The 13955-nt window shown below is 63.2% G+C and overlaps 2 protein-coding genes across 4 annotated transcripts in view; one reads left to right on the top strand and one right to left on the bottom strand.

Moving 5' to 3' along the window:
- Positions 1–777: 777 nt before the first annotated feature.
- Positions 778–9659, bottom strand: LHFPL4 (LHFPL tetraspan subfamily member 4). The gene is made up of 4 exons (XM_067003453.1): positions 9197–9659; positions 2755–2991; positions 2570–2586; positions 778–2378 (listed from the first exon to the last, which is right to left on the bottom strand). The coding sequence occupies exons 1-4, from the start codon at positions 9600–9602 to the stop codon at positions 2370–2372; spliced, it is 669 nt and encodes a 222-aa protein (XP_066859554.1). The 5' UTR covers positions 9603–9659; the 3' UTR covers positions 778–2369.
- A 742-nt stretch (positions 9660–10401) lies between these two features.
- MTMR14 (myotubularin related protein 14) overlaps positions 10402–13955 on the top strand; it is a 30961-nt gene continuing 27407 nt past the window's right edge. For 2 of the 3 annotated variants that reach the window (XM_067003451.1, XM_067003450.1), the window contains exons 1-2: positions 10403–10583; positions 10669–10814. In XM_067003451.1, the coding sequence (XP_066859552.1) occupies positions 10461–10583; positions 10669–10814 (269 nt within the window). In that variant the 5' untranslated portion in view covers positions 10403–10460. Of the gene's footprint in view, positions 10584–10668; positions 10815–13955 lie in introns of all 3 variants that reach the window. The other variant, XM_067003452.1, reaches the window with a different exon arrangement.

Genomic DNA, 13955 nt, shown 5'->3' with positions numbered 1-13955 from the left:
CCGTGCAGGGTAAACGAAGCACTGCAGGGGCAGACGCATGGATCTGGCACCTCCTGCTTCCGAATCTGCCTTACGCTCTCCCTTCTGCCAGCGTTTCAGCTGAAGTCAGGTGCTGCAGCGTGAGCAGCAGATCCTGAGAAAAGGGAAATCACCAGAGCTCCTGGCGGTGAGAGACAGCGTCTGTGCTGCTGCTCTTTTCCTCTTCTCTCTCAGGCTCCTTTGGGGAGGAGGCCAGGGGTAGGGGACGTGTCCTGCATTTTGCCTGCTTTGAAACCTGTTTTGGGGATGTGGTGGTGGTGTTTTTTACCGGCGCGCGTGTGGTTTCCTGGTGTGCTGATGCGCAGGGATTTGAGTTTTAACTCTGCTTGCCTTTTCCTTAGGAAGCCTGAGCTGGGTCTGGCATAGAGCTGATCCTCGAGCTGGGGTGCGTGAGGTGCCCAGCGCTTCCCGTGTCTGACCACCCTCGCAGTGACGCGGTTCCCCTGCCACCTCCAGGAACGTCCGCTGCGACGCGTCCCTGAGCAGAGCCTGGCTCCATCTCTGCACCTTCCCCAGGTAGCAGCAAACTCCCCGACCCAGCTGGAGGCTGGGCAGACCCACCCGTGGGACCCCAGCCTCGCACTCCCACTGGGGACAGACCTGTCCCAGGGGACCTGCACCGGCCGCTGCCCCCTGCACGGAGGATGCTCAGTCCCGTGCTCCCCACCTGGCCGCTCCCCACCTGGGGCCGACAGCCAGCGCCCGTCCCGCTCCCCACCACACCACAGGGCTCAGAGCTCATCTGGTTTGAATTATATTTTTCAATAAGGTTTTGTGAAACACTGTATCAAACTTTGTACTAAAATACAGATATATTACAGCTACTGTATTCCTTTCTCCACTGATTTTTCTTGGTTTGTTTTCCGATTCAGCCAGCGACAGCACTCCCGATCCGCCGAGGGCCGCGGGGCGGTGGCAGACAGCGGCTGCTTGCGGGGGGAGCGCCAGCGCCCGCGACATCCCGGGGGGCCCTGGGCTCCCGCTCGGGGTCTCGGCACGGCTCCGGCTCCGTTCCCTCGCCGCCACCCCGCAGGGTCTCAGGGCACGACTTACCGGCTCCGCCAGCCCCGGGCGCGCCGGGTGGCGGTTCCCGCACAGCCCTTCATCGCCTTGTCCCGGCAGCGGTCCCACCGCGCGGCTGCGCCCCTCGCCCCGGCTCCGCGGCCCCTCTCCCGTACCCGTCCTCACCGCCTGCCTCCGGCCCCTCCAGAGCCCCCCGTGCGGCCTCGTGCCCCTGCCACCAGCCCCCGGCTCCTGGCACCAAGCCGCGGCCGGTGCTGAGGACTTTATTGCGTTGCGAGGGCTGCGGCGGGCGCGTGGGGAAGCCCCCGCCCTGGTCTGGCCAGCAGAGCCGCGGCCGGGCCTCGGCCGCCCGTGCCGGGGTGTCGGTGCCGGCTGCTGGGTGCTGCGCGACCGAGCCCTCGGCTCCCCGCGGCCGCGTGCCGGTGAGGTGCAGCCAGGGGACGGGGCTGGGCCGCGGGTGCCTGCGCACCGTGGCGGGGAGAGCCTCGCTGTCACCAGTGGAGATAAAGCACCGTATGGGGATGGGGGGGGAGGCGTTTGGCAGCGGCCGGGGCTGGATGTGGGGGGTCCTCCTGTGTGCCCGCCCCAGGGGTTTTGCATTTTTCAGCTGCTCCCACTTACCAGGGCTTACATTCAGCGGTGGCACGAGTCGGGCGTCGCGGCAGTGAGGCCCCTGCGGTCCCCACGCTTGGGCGGGAGCGAGCGGCGGCCGGCGGCCCCAGCGGCACCGGAAAGCATGAGGTCCTGGGGCTGGACTCCTGGGCTGGGGGCGAGGGGGCTCGAGTCACTTTACCCTGTTTAGAGAATATTAATTTACACGTAAAAGTACGGGCAGGCCCCGGCCCGGCCACCGGGTCCCCCCGGCCGTGGAGACAGGATCACGGAGCTGTACAAAATGGGAGCGGGGAAGGTGCTGGGGCCCAGAGCAGCCGGCGCGGGGCGTCACGGGGCACGCGTTGGGGCGGGAGGCAGCAGGTCTGGAGTCCTGGGGATGTAGAAATCTGTTAAAAACTCTGAGATGTTTTGTTTTTGTTTTTTTTCCTCGAAATGAAACCGCAGTTTGACGCCGTTCTCGGATGAAGCAGGTTTGGGGCATCCTTCCCCGGCGGCGGCGGCCCACGGGTGGCGGAGGTGCGGGGCTGGCGGGGTGCATGGGATGGCGGTGCTGGCGTGGACGTGGGCGCGGCGGGCGGCTGGCGTGTCCCCGGCACGCTGCGTGGCCGCCGGCAGCAGATGAAGGGCAGGACGGGGGGGGAGCGCCCAGGCTGCCGGCTGCGGGAGGAGGGTCCTGCTGCGGACGCTCGGCCTTATATCCTCTGCGGGGAGAGCACAGCGCGTCGGGCACGGCAGCCCGGGGGGGGGTGGCACCGGGCAGCTGCCGTCTGTGCCATGCACGCGCTTGCCCCAACCCCGGGGCCTCCCCATCCCCGTGGGGCTGCCCGGCACGGTCACACGCAGACATGCCACGCGCGGGTCGGGGGACAGGACGGTGACACTCAGGACTTACCGCGGTGCCGACAAAATCTGTCAAAACACAAAGAGAGCGTGTCAGCAGGGCGGGGCGGGGGCTCGGCCGCCCGATTCCCGCTCCCTGCCGCGCCAGGCAGGTCCCTTTGCAGGTGGCGGCTCCCCCCTAGCCGGTGTCGTTTCCCTCCCAGGTCCCCCGGGGACCCCCGGCAGCGCAGCGCCCACCTTTGCTCTCTGTCTTGAGCTCCTCGTGCAGCAGGTCGTTCTGCCGGTTGCCGAGGACGAAGGCCAGGAAGGAAAGGATGAGGGCGTTGAGGATGCCGATGATGGCCAGGATGTAAGCCCAGCGCACGGAGCAGTCGCCCAGGGAGTACTTCCCCGTCTTCTCCCCGCACATGTCCCGGATGGTCTCCGCGTCCCAGCCGTCGGGGAAGATCATGCAGCCCAGCACCAGGCAGAGAGCTGCGGGAGAGAGGGCAGAGGGCGGCGTGAAGGGAGGCGGCGGGGCTGGGTGCTGCGTCCTGGGGCGCTGATCCCCTGCCTGGCGTGCCCATGCCCGCAGGGAGCCCCCACCATGGCCCCGCAGGGCTGTGTGCGCGTGCCCCAGAGCTGGCCCAGCACATCTGGGGACAGCGGGTTCCTTAATCTGTTAATAGCGTCGCAGAGAAGCTGAGGCATCCGGTGAGTATTTTTGTCCTGTGTCAGGACAGATTTCAGAGGCTTGTACGTGCCCCCGAGACAAAGCACCTCCCGCCACTCGCAGCTGAAGGGCCCCTCGGAAAGCGAGCGCAGGGCATGGCAGGGTGCTGGGCAGGGTGCTGGGCACGTCGGGCACGCCGCCGCACCGAGCGCTCCGCGGGGAAGGCAGGGACGCGGCCGCCCGTCCCGCCCGCTCCCAGCAGCACGCCGCGTCCCCTGTCACGAGCTGTTCCCTCTCCTGCGTGTCCCCAGCCCACCCCACGTCCTGGAAGCGCCTTCCCGCGCCGCCAGCCCGACCTTTCCCGAGCGCTGGCAGCAGCACGCAGCGAAACGGACGCTGAAGGGGACAGGGAGGGGGCTCTGCCTGCCCACCCTGCCCCTACAGCCCACAGGTGCACACAGCCCTGCAGGAAAAACCTTCTTTTTCACTTAAAACAGCTCATTTGTCCCCTCCTGCCCCCAACCCTGAGTGCCTGCAGGGTGTCTGTCTGCTCGGGGGATGCTTTGGGCTGGGGGATCTGGTGTTCCTCGGTTGGTTTTGTGTTGTGGTTTCACGCTCCTCCCCTGTCAGGGTCCTGTCAAATGAACGTGCCTCTCACGGGCTGTGTTACCCTGGCAAAGCAAATTCACTGCAGGGAGCTCGGCCTCGTGACTCAGGCTGCAGCGGGGGAGCGAGACCCCAGCGAGGCGGACACGGGCTCCCACTGGCAGGTGAGGCCCCGCCAAGGTGCAATCAGCAAACCCGGACATCGCCGCGGCTGTCCCCGCGTCGCCCGGGCCCCGCAGGGCTGCGCCTGCAGGTTCAGAGCCGGTATTTAGGCTGCTTTTGCTGCCTGGTTTTGTTGCAGGCTCGGGTGGAGGCTGGCGTTTCCCCCTCTGCTGCACGTGCCCTGCACCCTGCCCGCAAGCAGAGGATGTCCCCACTCACAGCTCCGTGAACGAGCCCCGAGGGACCAAAACGTGGAGAATGCAAGGTAATGGAGGGTGACACCGCAGCGGGTCCTTAAACCCGGCCTAGGCTCCGTGACCGCTGCCCCCACGCTCATCCCCTGCCCGTCACGTGCGCCCCTGCTCGGGGAGTCCCCGAAGCGGGCTATAAATAAACCCTGCCTCCGACGTGCAGCAGCCGCAGCGGAGGCACCACCTCCCGGAACGGCTCCGGCAGCCTCCCTCCGGCCTCGCTGCAGCGGCCGGGCCTCGCTGCCGGCGCTGCTTCGGTGCTGAGCTGCGCCCGAGGGGGTGCCGGGGGTCCCTGCCGCTGGGGACCCCCCCTCAGGGACCCCCCGATGGTGCAGGGACTTTGGGGACCGGGGTAGCTGGTTCGTGTCAGAGCCGAACGGCAGAAGGAAAGGGACCGCGCACAACCCTCGCCTCAAAACAGAGACCCCGGGGACATAAAGGCGAGCCGCGTGCCGGGGAGCAGCCGCCTCCCGGCGCTGTGCTGCACGGGCTGAGCCGGGGCAGCACCGAGGGCCTGAGAACAGGGCTGCGAGCCGGTGCGAAGCGGGGCTCACGGCTGCTTCGGCTGCAAGGGCCGGGAAGGGCCGTGAGCCCACGGAGCAGCTCCCACGGGAGGATTTGGGACCCGCCGTGCAGCAGCGCTGTTTGTGCCGTGGGCACAGAAAGGGCTCGAACCCGCTCGGTTTTCGTTCAGTGCTTTGATGACTTTGCCGCTGCTCTGCTCGGCCGCAGGTGGCTGCACACGCAGGGCACGCGGCCGCGCCTCGAGGGCGCCTGGCCCAGGGGCTTGCTGGCGGTGCCGTCCCCGCGCCCGAGGCACATTTCGGGTTTTGTAACAGAAGGCTTTAGCGAAACCTCCGGTTCTGCGTCGCCGGATTGCGAGCAGGGCAGATGGCTCGGGCTCTGTTTGCGACAATCAGTCTTTTCTCTTAATTAGATCCAGCTTCCTCCTAGGGGGGCAGCGGCTTTGGAGCTGGGGCTCTCTGTGCAGCTCTAATTAAACCCTTCCCTGATTGCCGTCCACTAATTGGACACTCAAGATTTAAACTTTTTTTTTTTTTCCCTTTCTGGATGAGACGCTGAGCTCCAGATCCTCCTCCCTGACTTCGCCAGTCCCGTTCCGTCCCGCAGAGCCGCGCTTCCCTGCCCTCCGCCTCCTTTTTGTGCCTTTTTGCGAAACCTCAGCCCTCGCTGCTGCTCCTGCCACTCTGCCTCTCCTCTCCTTCCTCGTCCACTGCGCTCCCCCTGCGCCGCAGGCGCCCCCGAGCACCCCATTCCCGAAGCTTGCCGGCGGGCCCCTGCCCAGCCCCCGGCGCCCAGCCCACGCAGGTGACGTGTCCTCCCCCACGCCGCGCTGACGGCACCCCCCGCACGGCTCCGGCAGCTCCCCGACCCCCCCTGCCACAACGCAGCAGCTTTTGGGGTTTGTGGCCCTCAGGAGGTTAGGGTTTAGGGATAGGGTTAGGGATTAGGGGTTAGGGTTAGGGTTAGGCTTAGGGTTAGGGTTATGGTTAGGGGGTAGGGTTAGGGTTATTTTTAGTGTTGCGGTTGGTGTTAGGTTTAGGGTTGGGTTAGGGTTAGGGTTTGTGTTAGGGTTTTTGTTAGGGTTAGGGTTTAGGGTTTAGGGTTAGGGTTTAGGGCTTAGGGTCAGGGTCAGGGTTAGGAGTTAGGGTTAGGGGTTAGGGTTAGTGTTCGGGGTAGCTGCGCCATTAGATTTAGGGTTAGGCTTTGGGTTAGGCTTTCGGTTAGCATTAGGATTATGGTCAGGGTTAGGGGTTAGGATTAGATTTAGGATTTAGGGTTTAGGGTTAGTGTTAGGGGTTAGGGGCTGGGGGTTAGGGTTAGGAGTTAGGGTTAGTGTTAGGATTGGGGGTTAGGGTTAGGATTAGGGTTAGCGTTAGGTTTTAGCGTTAAGGTTAGTGTTAGGTTTAGGGATAGGTTAAGGGTAAGTGTCAGGGTTAGGGTTAGTGTTGGGTTAGCTGTGCCATTAGACTTAGGGTTAAGCTTTGGGTTAGGCTTTCGGTTAGCGTTAGGGTTAGGGTCAGGGTTAGGCGTTAGGGTTAGACTTAGGGTTTAGGGTTTAGTGTTAGTGTTAGGGGTTAGGGGCTGGGGGTTAGGGTAAGGGTTAGGGTTAGGGTTAGGTTTATGGTTGGGGTTAGTTAGGGTTAGGAGTTAGGGTTAGGGTTAAGTTTAGGGGTTAAGGGTTAGTGTTAGGCTTAGGGTTAGGGTTTAGGGTTAGGTTTTAGGGTTTAGGGATAGGTTTAGGGTTAGGATTAGGGTTAGGGTTAGGGCTAGGGCTAGTCCTAGGGGTAGTGTTAGTGATAGGGTTAGCGTTCGGGTTAGGGTTAGTAATAGGGATAGGTTAGGTTTAGGGTTAGGAATAGGGATAGGGTTAGGGTTAGTGTTCTGGTTAGGTTTAAGGTTAGGGTTAGGGTTTAGGGTTAGGATTACAATTAGGGTTAGAGTTAGGGTTATGGTTAAGGTTAGGGTTAGGGTCAGGGGTTAGGGTTAGGGTGTCCCTGCTCAAGCTGCCCCAGAGGCACCCAGGGGCTTGGGCAGGGCAGGAGGCTGCTGAAGGAATCCCAGTGCTGCTTGGGGGCCCTGCCCCCGCCACGCAGCAGCACCAGCCGGGCAGACTGAGCCCCTTGATTAAGCTGCTGACGATCGGAGGGATTTGGGCTCTGAGCTTGCCTTAAACCCGTAAATCTTCGGGCCAGGGAAAATTAAAGATGAAGGAATTTCCCCGATAAGCCAAGGCAGCTCCAGGCCCGGCTGTGGTCCTGCTCTGGGGAGGAGAGCTCGGGATTACCACACCAAGCCTGCTGCAGGGGACGGTGTCAGGCCAGCTGTGAGCCCCCAGCACCAGGCAGACCCCAAATGGCCCCCATCGTCCCACAGGGACCCTTCTCGGGGGGGGTCACAGCGGGCTCCTGTCACTGGGAACATTGTGGGACTCTGGGTCCTTCTGGAGGGAGCTTTGGGTCTGGCCACGCTCGCTTTCCAGGCGATAAGGAGATGTGGTTCCAGGTGCGGTAAAAGCGGAGAGAGGAGGAGGTGCAGGTGTCGCAGGGGGAGCTCAGCGTCTCCCCTCGGGGCCCCTCTCCCAAACGGCAGTGCCCGTGAGGAGGGCCTGCAGGTCGGCACGGGGCGGGGGGCGGGTATTGGGGATCCTGCACCACGTGTGTGCTGGGACCCTTCTGGGAAAAATCTGGGGTTCTGGGCATGGTGTACCTTTGAGGAGAGAGTTTATGGGGGTGTTGGGGTTTCTCTCCGGTGTGTAGTGGTGTTTTTTTGTTTGTCTGGTTCGGGAGGGAGCTAAGGAGATCTATGAGCAGGACCAGCTTTAGGGGGGATGAACAGGCTCGAGCCTGCGCTCACTTCTGAAGCGACATCGAAGGAAACGTACCGTGTCCCTCCGTGGGCTCGGGTCTCTTTATGGAGGGCAGGGACCGGTCTGTCCTGCCAGCCCTTCACCGCCTGCAGCGAGGGCGGGTGTGGGCACAGCACCTCCTGGAAGGGCAGCTGGGGGCTCTGTGCGCAGGTCCTTCCACTGGCCCTGACTCTGTGGGACAGTCCCTGCTGTAGGGTTTCCCAAAGCCGGACCCTGACTGGGGTGTCCTGCGGCACACCCCGTGCCCGAGGCCGTGTCCCCGTGCCTCTGCCTGCAGCCCACGCTGGGGCTGCGAGAAGCCCTGCTGCTGCTGCTGCTGCTGCTGCCGCCCCAGGGGGCCCCGCTGCCAGGACTGGGGTGCCCACGTCTGGGCGAGCCCCCGGTGCGGCCGAACCCGGTGCTGGCTCCTGGTGCTTGGTGCCTGGGGGAGCCCCCAGGGCTGACGGCTGGGGGAAGCTTTTAGTGCCGGGTGGCTGGGGGTGCCCCGGTGCTGCTGCTGGTGCCTCAAGAACTCCCAAGTGCCTGGAGAACCCCCAAAACACACAGTGCCTGAAGAATCCCCCAAAATACGCACTGCCTGGAGAACCCCCACAGCACCCAGTGACCGGAGAACCCCCAAAAGCATGCAGCACCTGAAGAATCTGCAAGAGCGCCCAGTGCCTGAAGAACCCCCAAAACACTCAGTGCCCGGAGAACCCCCAGAAGCACACAGTACTGGAATAAGCCCCAAAAGCACTCAGTACCCACAGAACCCCCAAACCACCCAGTAACCCGCAGAACCCCAAAACACTCAGTGTCTGGAGAACCTCCAGAAGTACCCAGTGCCCGAAGAATCCCCAAAAGCGCACAGTGCCTGAAGAGTCTCAAAAGCACCCAGGAACCTGCAGAATCCCAAAACACTCGGTGCCTGGAGAACCCCCAAAAGCACGCAGTACCCACAGAACCCCCAACGCACCCAGTGCCCGAAGAACCTCCAAAAACACTCAGTGCCTGCAGAATCCCAAAAGCACCCAGTACCCTCAAAACCCCCCAACCACTCAGTAACCGACAGAACCCCTGAAAGCACCCAGTGCCTGGAGAACCTCCACAGCATCCGGTGAGTGGAGAACCCCCGAAACACACAGTGCCTGAAGAACCCCAAAACACCCAGTACCCAAAGAACCCCCACAGCACCCAGTGCCTGAAGAACCCCCCAAAACACCCACTACCCTCAAAACCCCCTAACCACCCAGTAACCCAAAGAACCCCCAAAACCACCCAGTGCCTGAAGAACCCCCAGAAGCACGCAGTACCCGCAGAACCCCCAACGCACCCAGTGCCCGAAGAACCCCCAAAATCACTCAGTGCCCGAAGAACCCCCCCAAAACACCCAGTAACTCGCAGAACCCCCAAACCACTCAGTGCCTGGAGAGCCTCCAAAGTCACCTGGCAACCTGCAGAATCCCAAACCACCCAGTGCCTGCAGACCCCCCCAAACCCCCCCGTCCCCTCAGAACCCCCCAACCCCCCCACACCCCCCCGTCCCCTCAGAACCCCCCCGTCCCCTCAGAACCCCCCAACCCCCCCCCACCCCCCCGTCCCCTCAGAACCCCCCCCACCCCCCCCCCCGCCCGCTACCTGCCAGCAGCTGCATCCAGGCGCAGATCTTGTAGACGGTGGCGGTGTTGCAGAAGAAGAAGAGGGCGAAGCAGGTGATGCAGCCCAGCGTCAGCACCATGGAGAGCAGCACGAAGAAGGCGGCGGCCTGGAAGGCGCCCGAGGGGATGGTGCTGAAGTCGGTGAAGGAGCCGCGGCACGCCAGCTCGCGGCCCGCCAGCCCGGAGCCCACGCAGTAGTGGAAGAGCCCGAAGTAGCCGGGCTTGGGCGTGTTGACGCTGTCGCCCACCCAGTAGGGCTGGATGAACACCACCACGTTGATGATGGCGAAGCAGATGGTGAAGATGGCCCACAGCACGCCGATGGCCCGCGAGTTCCGCACGTAGTTGTCATGGTACAGCTTGGAGGCCTCCTGGGAAGGCAGCATCCTGACGGGGGGCGCCGCGGGAGCCCCGAAACGGGGGGTGGGGGGGGTGGGGGTTATTTTTTTGGGGGGGGAGGGGGAGCCCCGCGGCCTAGGCGCGCCCCGGGGCCGCCGGCCCCTGCGCCACCCGCGCCGCCATCTTGGCTGCCGCCTCTGCGCCCCGCGCGGCCCCGACGCCGCCGCCGCCGCCGCCGCCGCCGCCGCGTGCGCGCGCGCCCCGCCACTGCGGAGCTCGGCCCCGCCTCGGCAAACTTCGGCTCCGCCCGCCTGGGCTTCGGGTGGGCTCGGCCCCGCCCCTCGGCCGCGCTCGGCTGGGCTCGGAGGGATTCGGAAGGGATCGGGAGGGGCCGACAGGGCTCGGGGAGTTTCGGCAGGGTTCGGGAGGATTCGGCTGGGCTCGGGGCGGGGGGGGGGCTCGGCTGAGTTCGGAAACACTCGGCTGGGCTCGGGAGGCCCCGCCCGGTTCGGGGAGCTTCGGCTGGGTTCGGAAACACTCGGCCGGGCTCGGGAGGTCCCGGCCGGGCTCGGGAGGCCCCGTCACGGTTCGGGAAGCCCCCGCTCGGCCTCAGGCCCCGCCGCTGCTCCCGGTGCCACCACAGCCCCCGCGGGGAAGGCCCGGTGGGGTCCTGACAAGCCCGTAACCGGCACCGGGCACGGAGCTCTCCCCTCCCCCCCCCCCATCAGCTCGACGCCCGTTGCTAACGGAGCCCCGGCGCGTCGCGCCGCGATGACGTCATCTCCGGGCGGAAGAGGCGCGACGCCCGCTGGGCGGGGCCGGGCGGCCGGGCGGAAGTCGGCGGCGGCGGCGGCGCGGGGCGGGCGGAAGCGGCGCCATGGGGCGGCGGCGGCGGCGGCGCTGAGATGGCGGCGGCCCGCGGCTGCCCCCCCCCGGCGGGCTCCGGGGACCGCGGCCTGGCCGAGCTGCTGCTGGAGTTCTCCCGAGCCCAGTACCGGGCCAAGGATGGCGGCGGGGCTGCCGCCAAGGTGAGCGGGGGGGCACCGGGGGCGGGGGGGAGTACCGGGGGGGGCCCCGGCTCCCGGTGCGGGCCCTGACGGCGGCTGTCCGCAGGTGGAGCGGATCGAGCGGCGCTGCCTGGAGCTCTTCGGCCGCGACTACCGCTACAGCGTCATCCCCAACGTGCACGGCGAGGTCTGCGCGCACTACCCGCGGCACATCGTCCTGCTCGAGCGCGACGCCGCCGCCGCCCGTGACCCGTAAGGCCCCGGAACCGCCCGGCCCCCGGTCCCCGACCCCGTCCCGCCGCCTGCCCGGCCGCTCCTGCTCGCCCCGCCGGGGTGTCCTGCACGGGGACGGCTTCGTGGTTTGTCTCCCCCCCTCCCCGGGAGGCCCCGCTGGGCTGCCGTTAATTACAGCTGCCCCCCCCCGTTAATTGCAGCTTCCGTGCCCGGCTTCCTCCCACGGGGCGAGCCCGGGCTCCCCGCCTGCCGCGGTGTTCCTCCTAACACGGCCTCGGCTCGGGGAGCCGGGGGGAGCGGGGTGCCCCAGCCCTGCCGTGCCGGGCAGCTCCCAGCACCCGGCTGGCTCTGTGAGGTGCCTCTCTGCCCCCGTCCCGGACACGCAGAGAGCTTGTGGTCGGGCTCGGGGCCGTGGGGTGCTCGCCCTGTCTTCCTCAAGCGGCCGTGGCCACGCTAGAAGGGCTGCGGTTAGAGAGATCTTAGCGCGGAAAGGGTCTCAGCATGGGATCCCCCCAGGGACAGGACAGGCGGACACAATCTCAGCAGCTGTGCCGTGCCTGCACCACGAGCTGTGGCGCTCAGCTTCAGTAACTAACGGAAAGGTTCCCTCGTGGCTTAACATACTTGAAGTGAACACTCTGCTGGACTTTGGCCCCCAAGCCCAGAACCGTGTTGTTTACGCTCGTGGCTGAGCGCTGCCTGCTCCCCGCGGCTGTAAAAACAGCCCCCTTTCCCCCCCCCCCCCCTTCCAACAAAACATAACGCAGTTCTGCAGCTTTAACTCTGATTGTGACAAGAGTAGGGCGCCCGAAGGATGGTGGTTGCCACATTCCCGCCGCGGTAGTGACGTGCTTCCCGCTGCTTTGCCTGCTGAAGGAATCCATCAGTTGGTGCCCGGTGTGGCTGCTGGAGGTGGGGGGGGGGGTCAGGAAAACTGCCCCAGCTGGCTGTCAGGTGAGACAATTTCTACTTGAAGTTAGGTTAGATCAGATGAGAAAAATGAAACCCCTCACTGCAGGAAAGAGGGAAAGTGAAGTCAGCAGCTGTAAACGCAACTGGCAGGGTCTTTAGGGAAGAGAAAGCAAACGCTTCTGTTTTTCCCGGTCTTGCAAGAGCAGCGGTTACTTAACTTTCCTGAGGGGCAGAGTAACCCAAACAAGTGTGCTCGCATTCAGTGCCCTGTTTTCTTCTGAGACTTTGCAAGCCAGCGGTGACAATCAACACTTACAATGCCAATTCGTTTTCAAGTCTCGATTTCTTGTCCCAGAGAGTCATGGCAGCAGGCTGCCCTTCGCCACCCCTTTCCTTCTGATTTCTGGCCAGTAGCCTCAGTAAAAGCTGCTCAATACCTTTTCCATGAGCCCAGCTTTTGGTTGCACCTTTGTATTCTGCGGAATAATTCAGAAATCCCACACGAATCTTAGCGATACAGAGAATGTTGCGCTTCTTGTGTTGCAGAACGCAAGAACCTCTTCCGGCGAATGGGCCGATCCCTCTAGGACCTAGTGTCTCGGGCTGCCTTTCATCTTTGTAATGTTCTTATTCAGCTGGTAAGAGCTCCTTGAAGTGTGCGAGACACTTCATACCTCTGAGAGTGCCACATTTTTTGGAAGCAACTCTAGCTTGTGCGAACTCGGCGCTGCCCCATCGGTTTTGCTGGTGCAGCTGTTTCTGTAGGGAACTAGCAAAAACTGGCTATTCTAAACCCAGGTCGGTTTCCTGACCCTGTTCATTCTGTGTCTGGGCAGCTGGGGGGGTTAAAATGGTCTTGTTCAAGTGTTCCTCCAGCTTGGCTTCCCGCACTCTGAGATCCGGGCAGGAGCGGGAGGCAGGGGAGGCGTGGGAGGAATTCGGTGTGTCTGTGGCTACCAGCCCCAGGAGCTGGGCGCCCTTTGGCTCGGTGCTGCTCCCGGTGAGCTGCAGAAAGTAGCAGAGGGCGTCTGGCAGGCAGGAGCGCCTGCCCTGTGCCCCGAGAGCTCTCCTGGCCCACAGCAGGAGCGGGAGGACGCTGTAAGGCACGGGGACGCTGCGACGTGCCCAGTTCTTCTGGACTTACTGCGACTGCACTTAGAGGAAACCCCCAGCGCTCAGGCACGGGCCGTGTCTTTGGCTCCACTTGCCAGTTCTCTGACACGTCTGCGCTGCAAACAAATCTGCTTACGGGTGCATGTAATCCAGCAACGTGAAGGAACGCTTCAGTTCCAGCGCTGCTGTGGCTAGCCAGAGCCCAGCGGCTCTGCCTCGGCCTCGCATAGGTTATACAGCTACCAAACCGGTTGTGTGCTCTCACAGGACGTGTTCCCCTTGCTTTTAAAAAGACAAATCCAGGTGTGGGGGCTGGTTTGGAGTAAGAGAACTAACAGAGGGGTAAAGATGCCCAGTATTATCTTCCGGAAAACAAACTTCTGCGGGAAAAAAAACACTTGAAAATCCCGAGAATTAGGAGTTGAGACGCGTGGCATTCCTTCCACCTCTTTCTTCGCCTGGTCCCAGGCAGCCTTATGATGTTCCTGCAGCGTGTGTTACTCGCATGCTCTCTGAGGAGGGCGTGCTAGCAGGGGAATATTGCAGAGCGGAGCTCCTGGCTGCTCGCAGTGCCAAGGACGAGCAGTTCGGGTTGTGCCTGTCGGGTGCGCGCTCCCGTTGCCTGCACGAGGTGTCGTGTGCCGCTGCGTGGCACAGGAACTGTGCTGGCACTTCCCCGGCTGTGCACTTAGTGCCCCTGTGTCCGTGCTGTTTAAAAATTAGCTTGGCTTCTCACTCTTCGAATTCTAGTAAATGTCAAAGCTTTTTGGAGCTGGAGGAAGTAGTTACACCTGTAGGGAAACACGTGAAAAATCTGAAGCTTCAGCTATGAATTCTGGGAATTAAATTGTTTTAAAAACGTGGGATTTGGACTGCTTGCTGTCTCCCTGCTTCCACCAGCAGCACCCCACATAACCTTTCCCACAAACCTATCAGTTTCCACGTTCATAAGGTTTTTCTAATCCTTTGCTGAATGCCTGCTGTAGGTAGCTTGCTCCATGCTCTTACTGATACTGAAGCTTAGAAACTTTCTTTTAATTTCTAGCATGCAGGTATTCATTTCTTCTTAGCCTAGCATTATTCTTTGCCTTTGAGCCCTTCTCCCTCTCCGTTGCTAGTTCTTGTACACACCTG

The sequence above is a fragment of the Anser cygnoides genome, chromosome 10, assembly GCF_040182565.1.
Source record: "Anser cygnoides isolate HZ-2024a breed goose chromosome 10, Taihu_goose_T2T_genome, whole genome shotgun sequence".
Lineage (NCBI taxonomy): Eukaryota > Metazoa > Chordata > Aves > Anseriformes > Anatidae > Anser > Anser cygnoides.
This window is presented reverse-complemented; position numbering and strand designations above follow the sequence as displayed.

What these genes read in the sequence shown, in the direction of transcription:
- LHFPL4 (XM_067003453.1), bottom strand. Translation starts at nt 9,602, where the DNA reads ATGCTGCCTTCCCAGGAGGCCTCCAAGCTGTACCATGACAACTACGTG. An exon ending in CTGGATGCAGCTGCTGGCAG is followed by an intron (nt 2,992 to 9,196) that starts GTAGCGGGCGGG and finishes TCTCTCCCGCAG; the next exon opens with CTCTCTGCCTGGTGCTGGGC.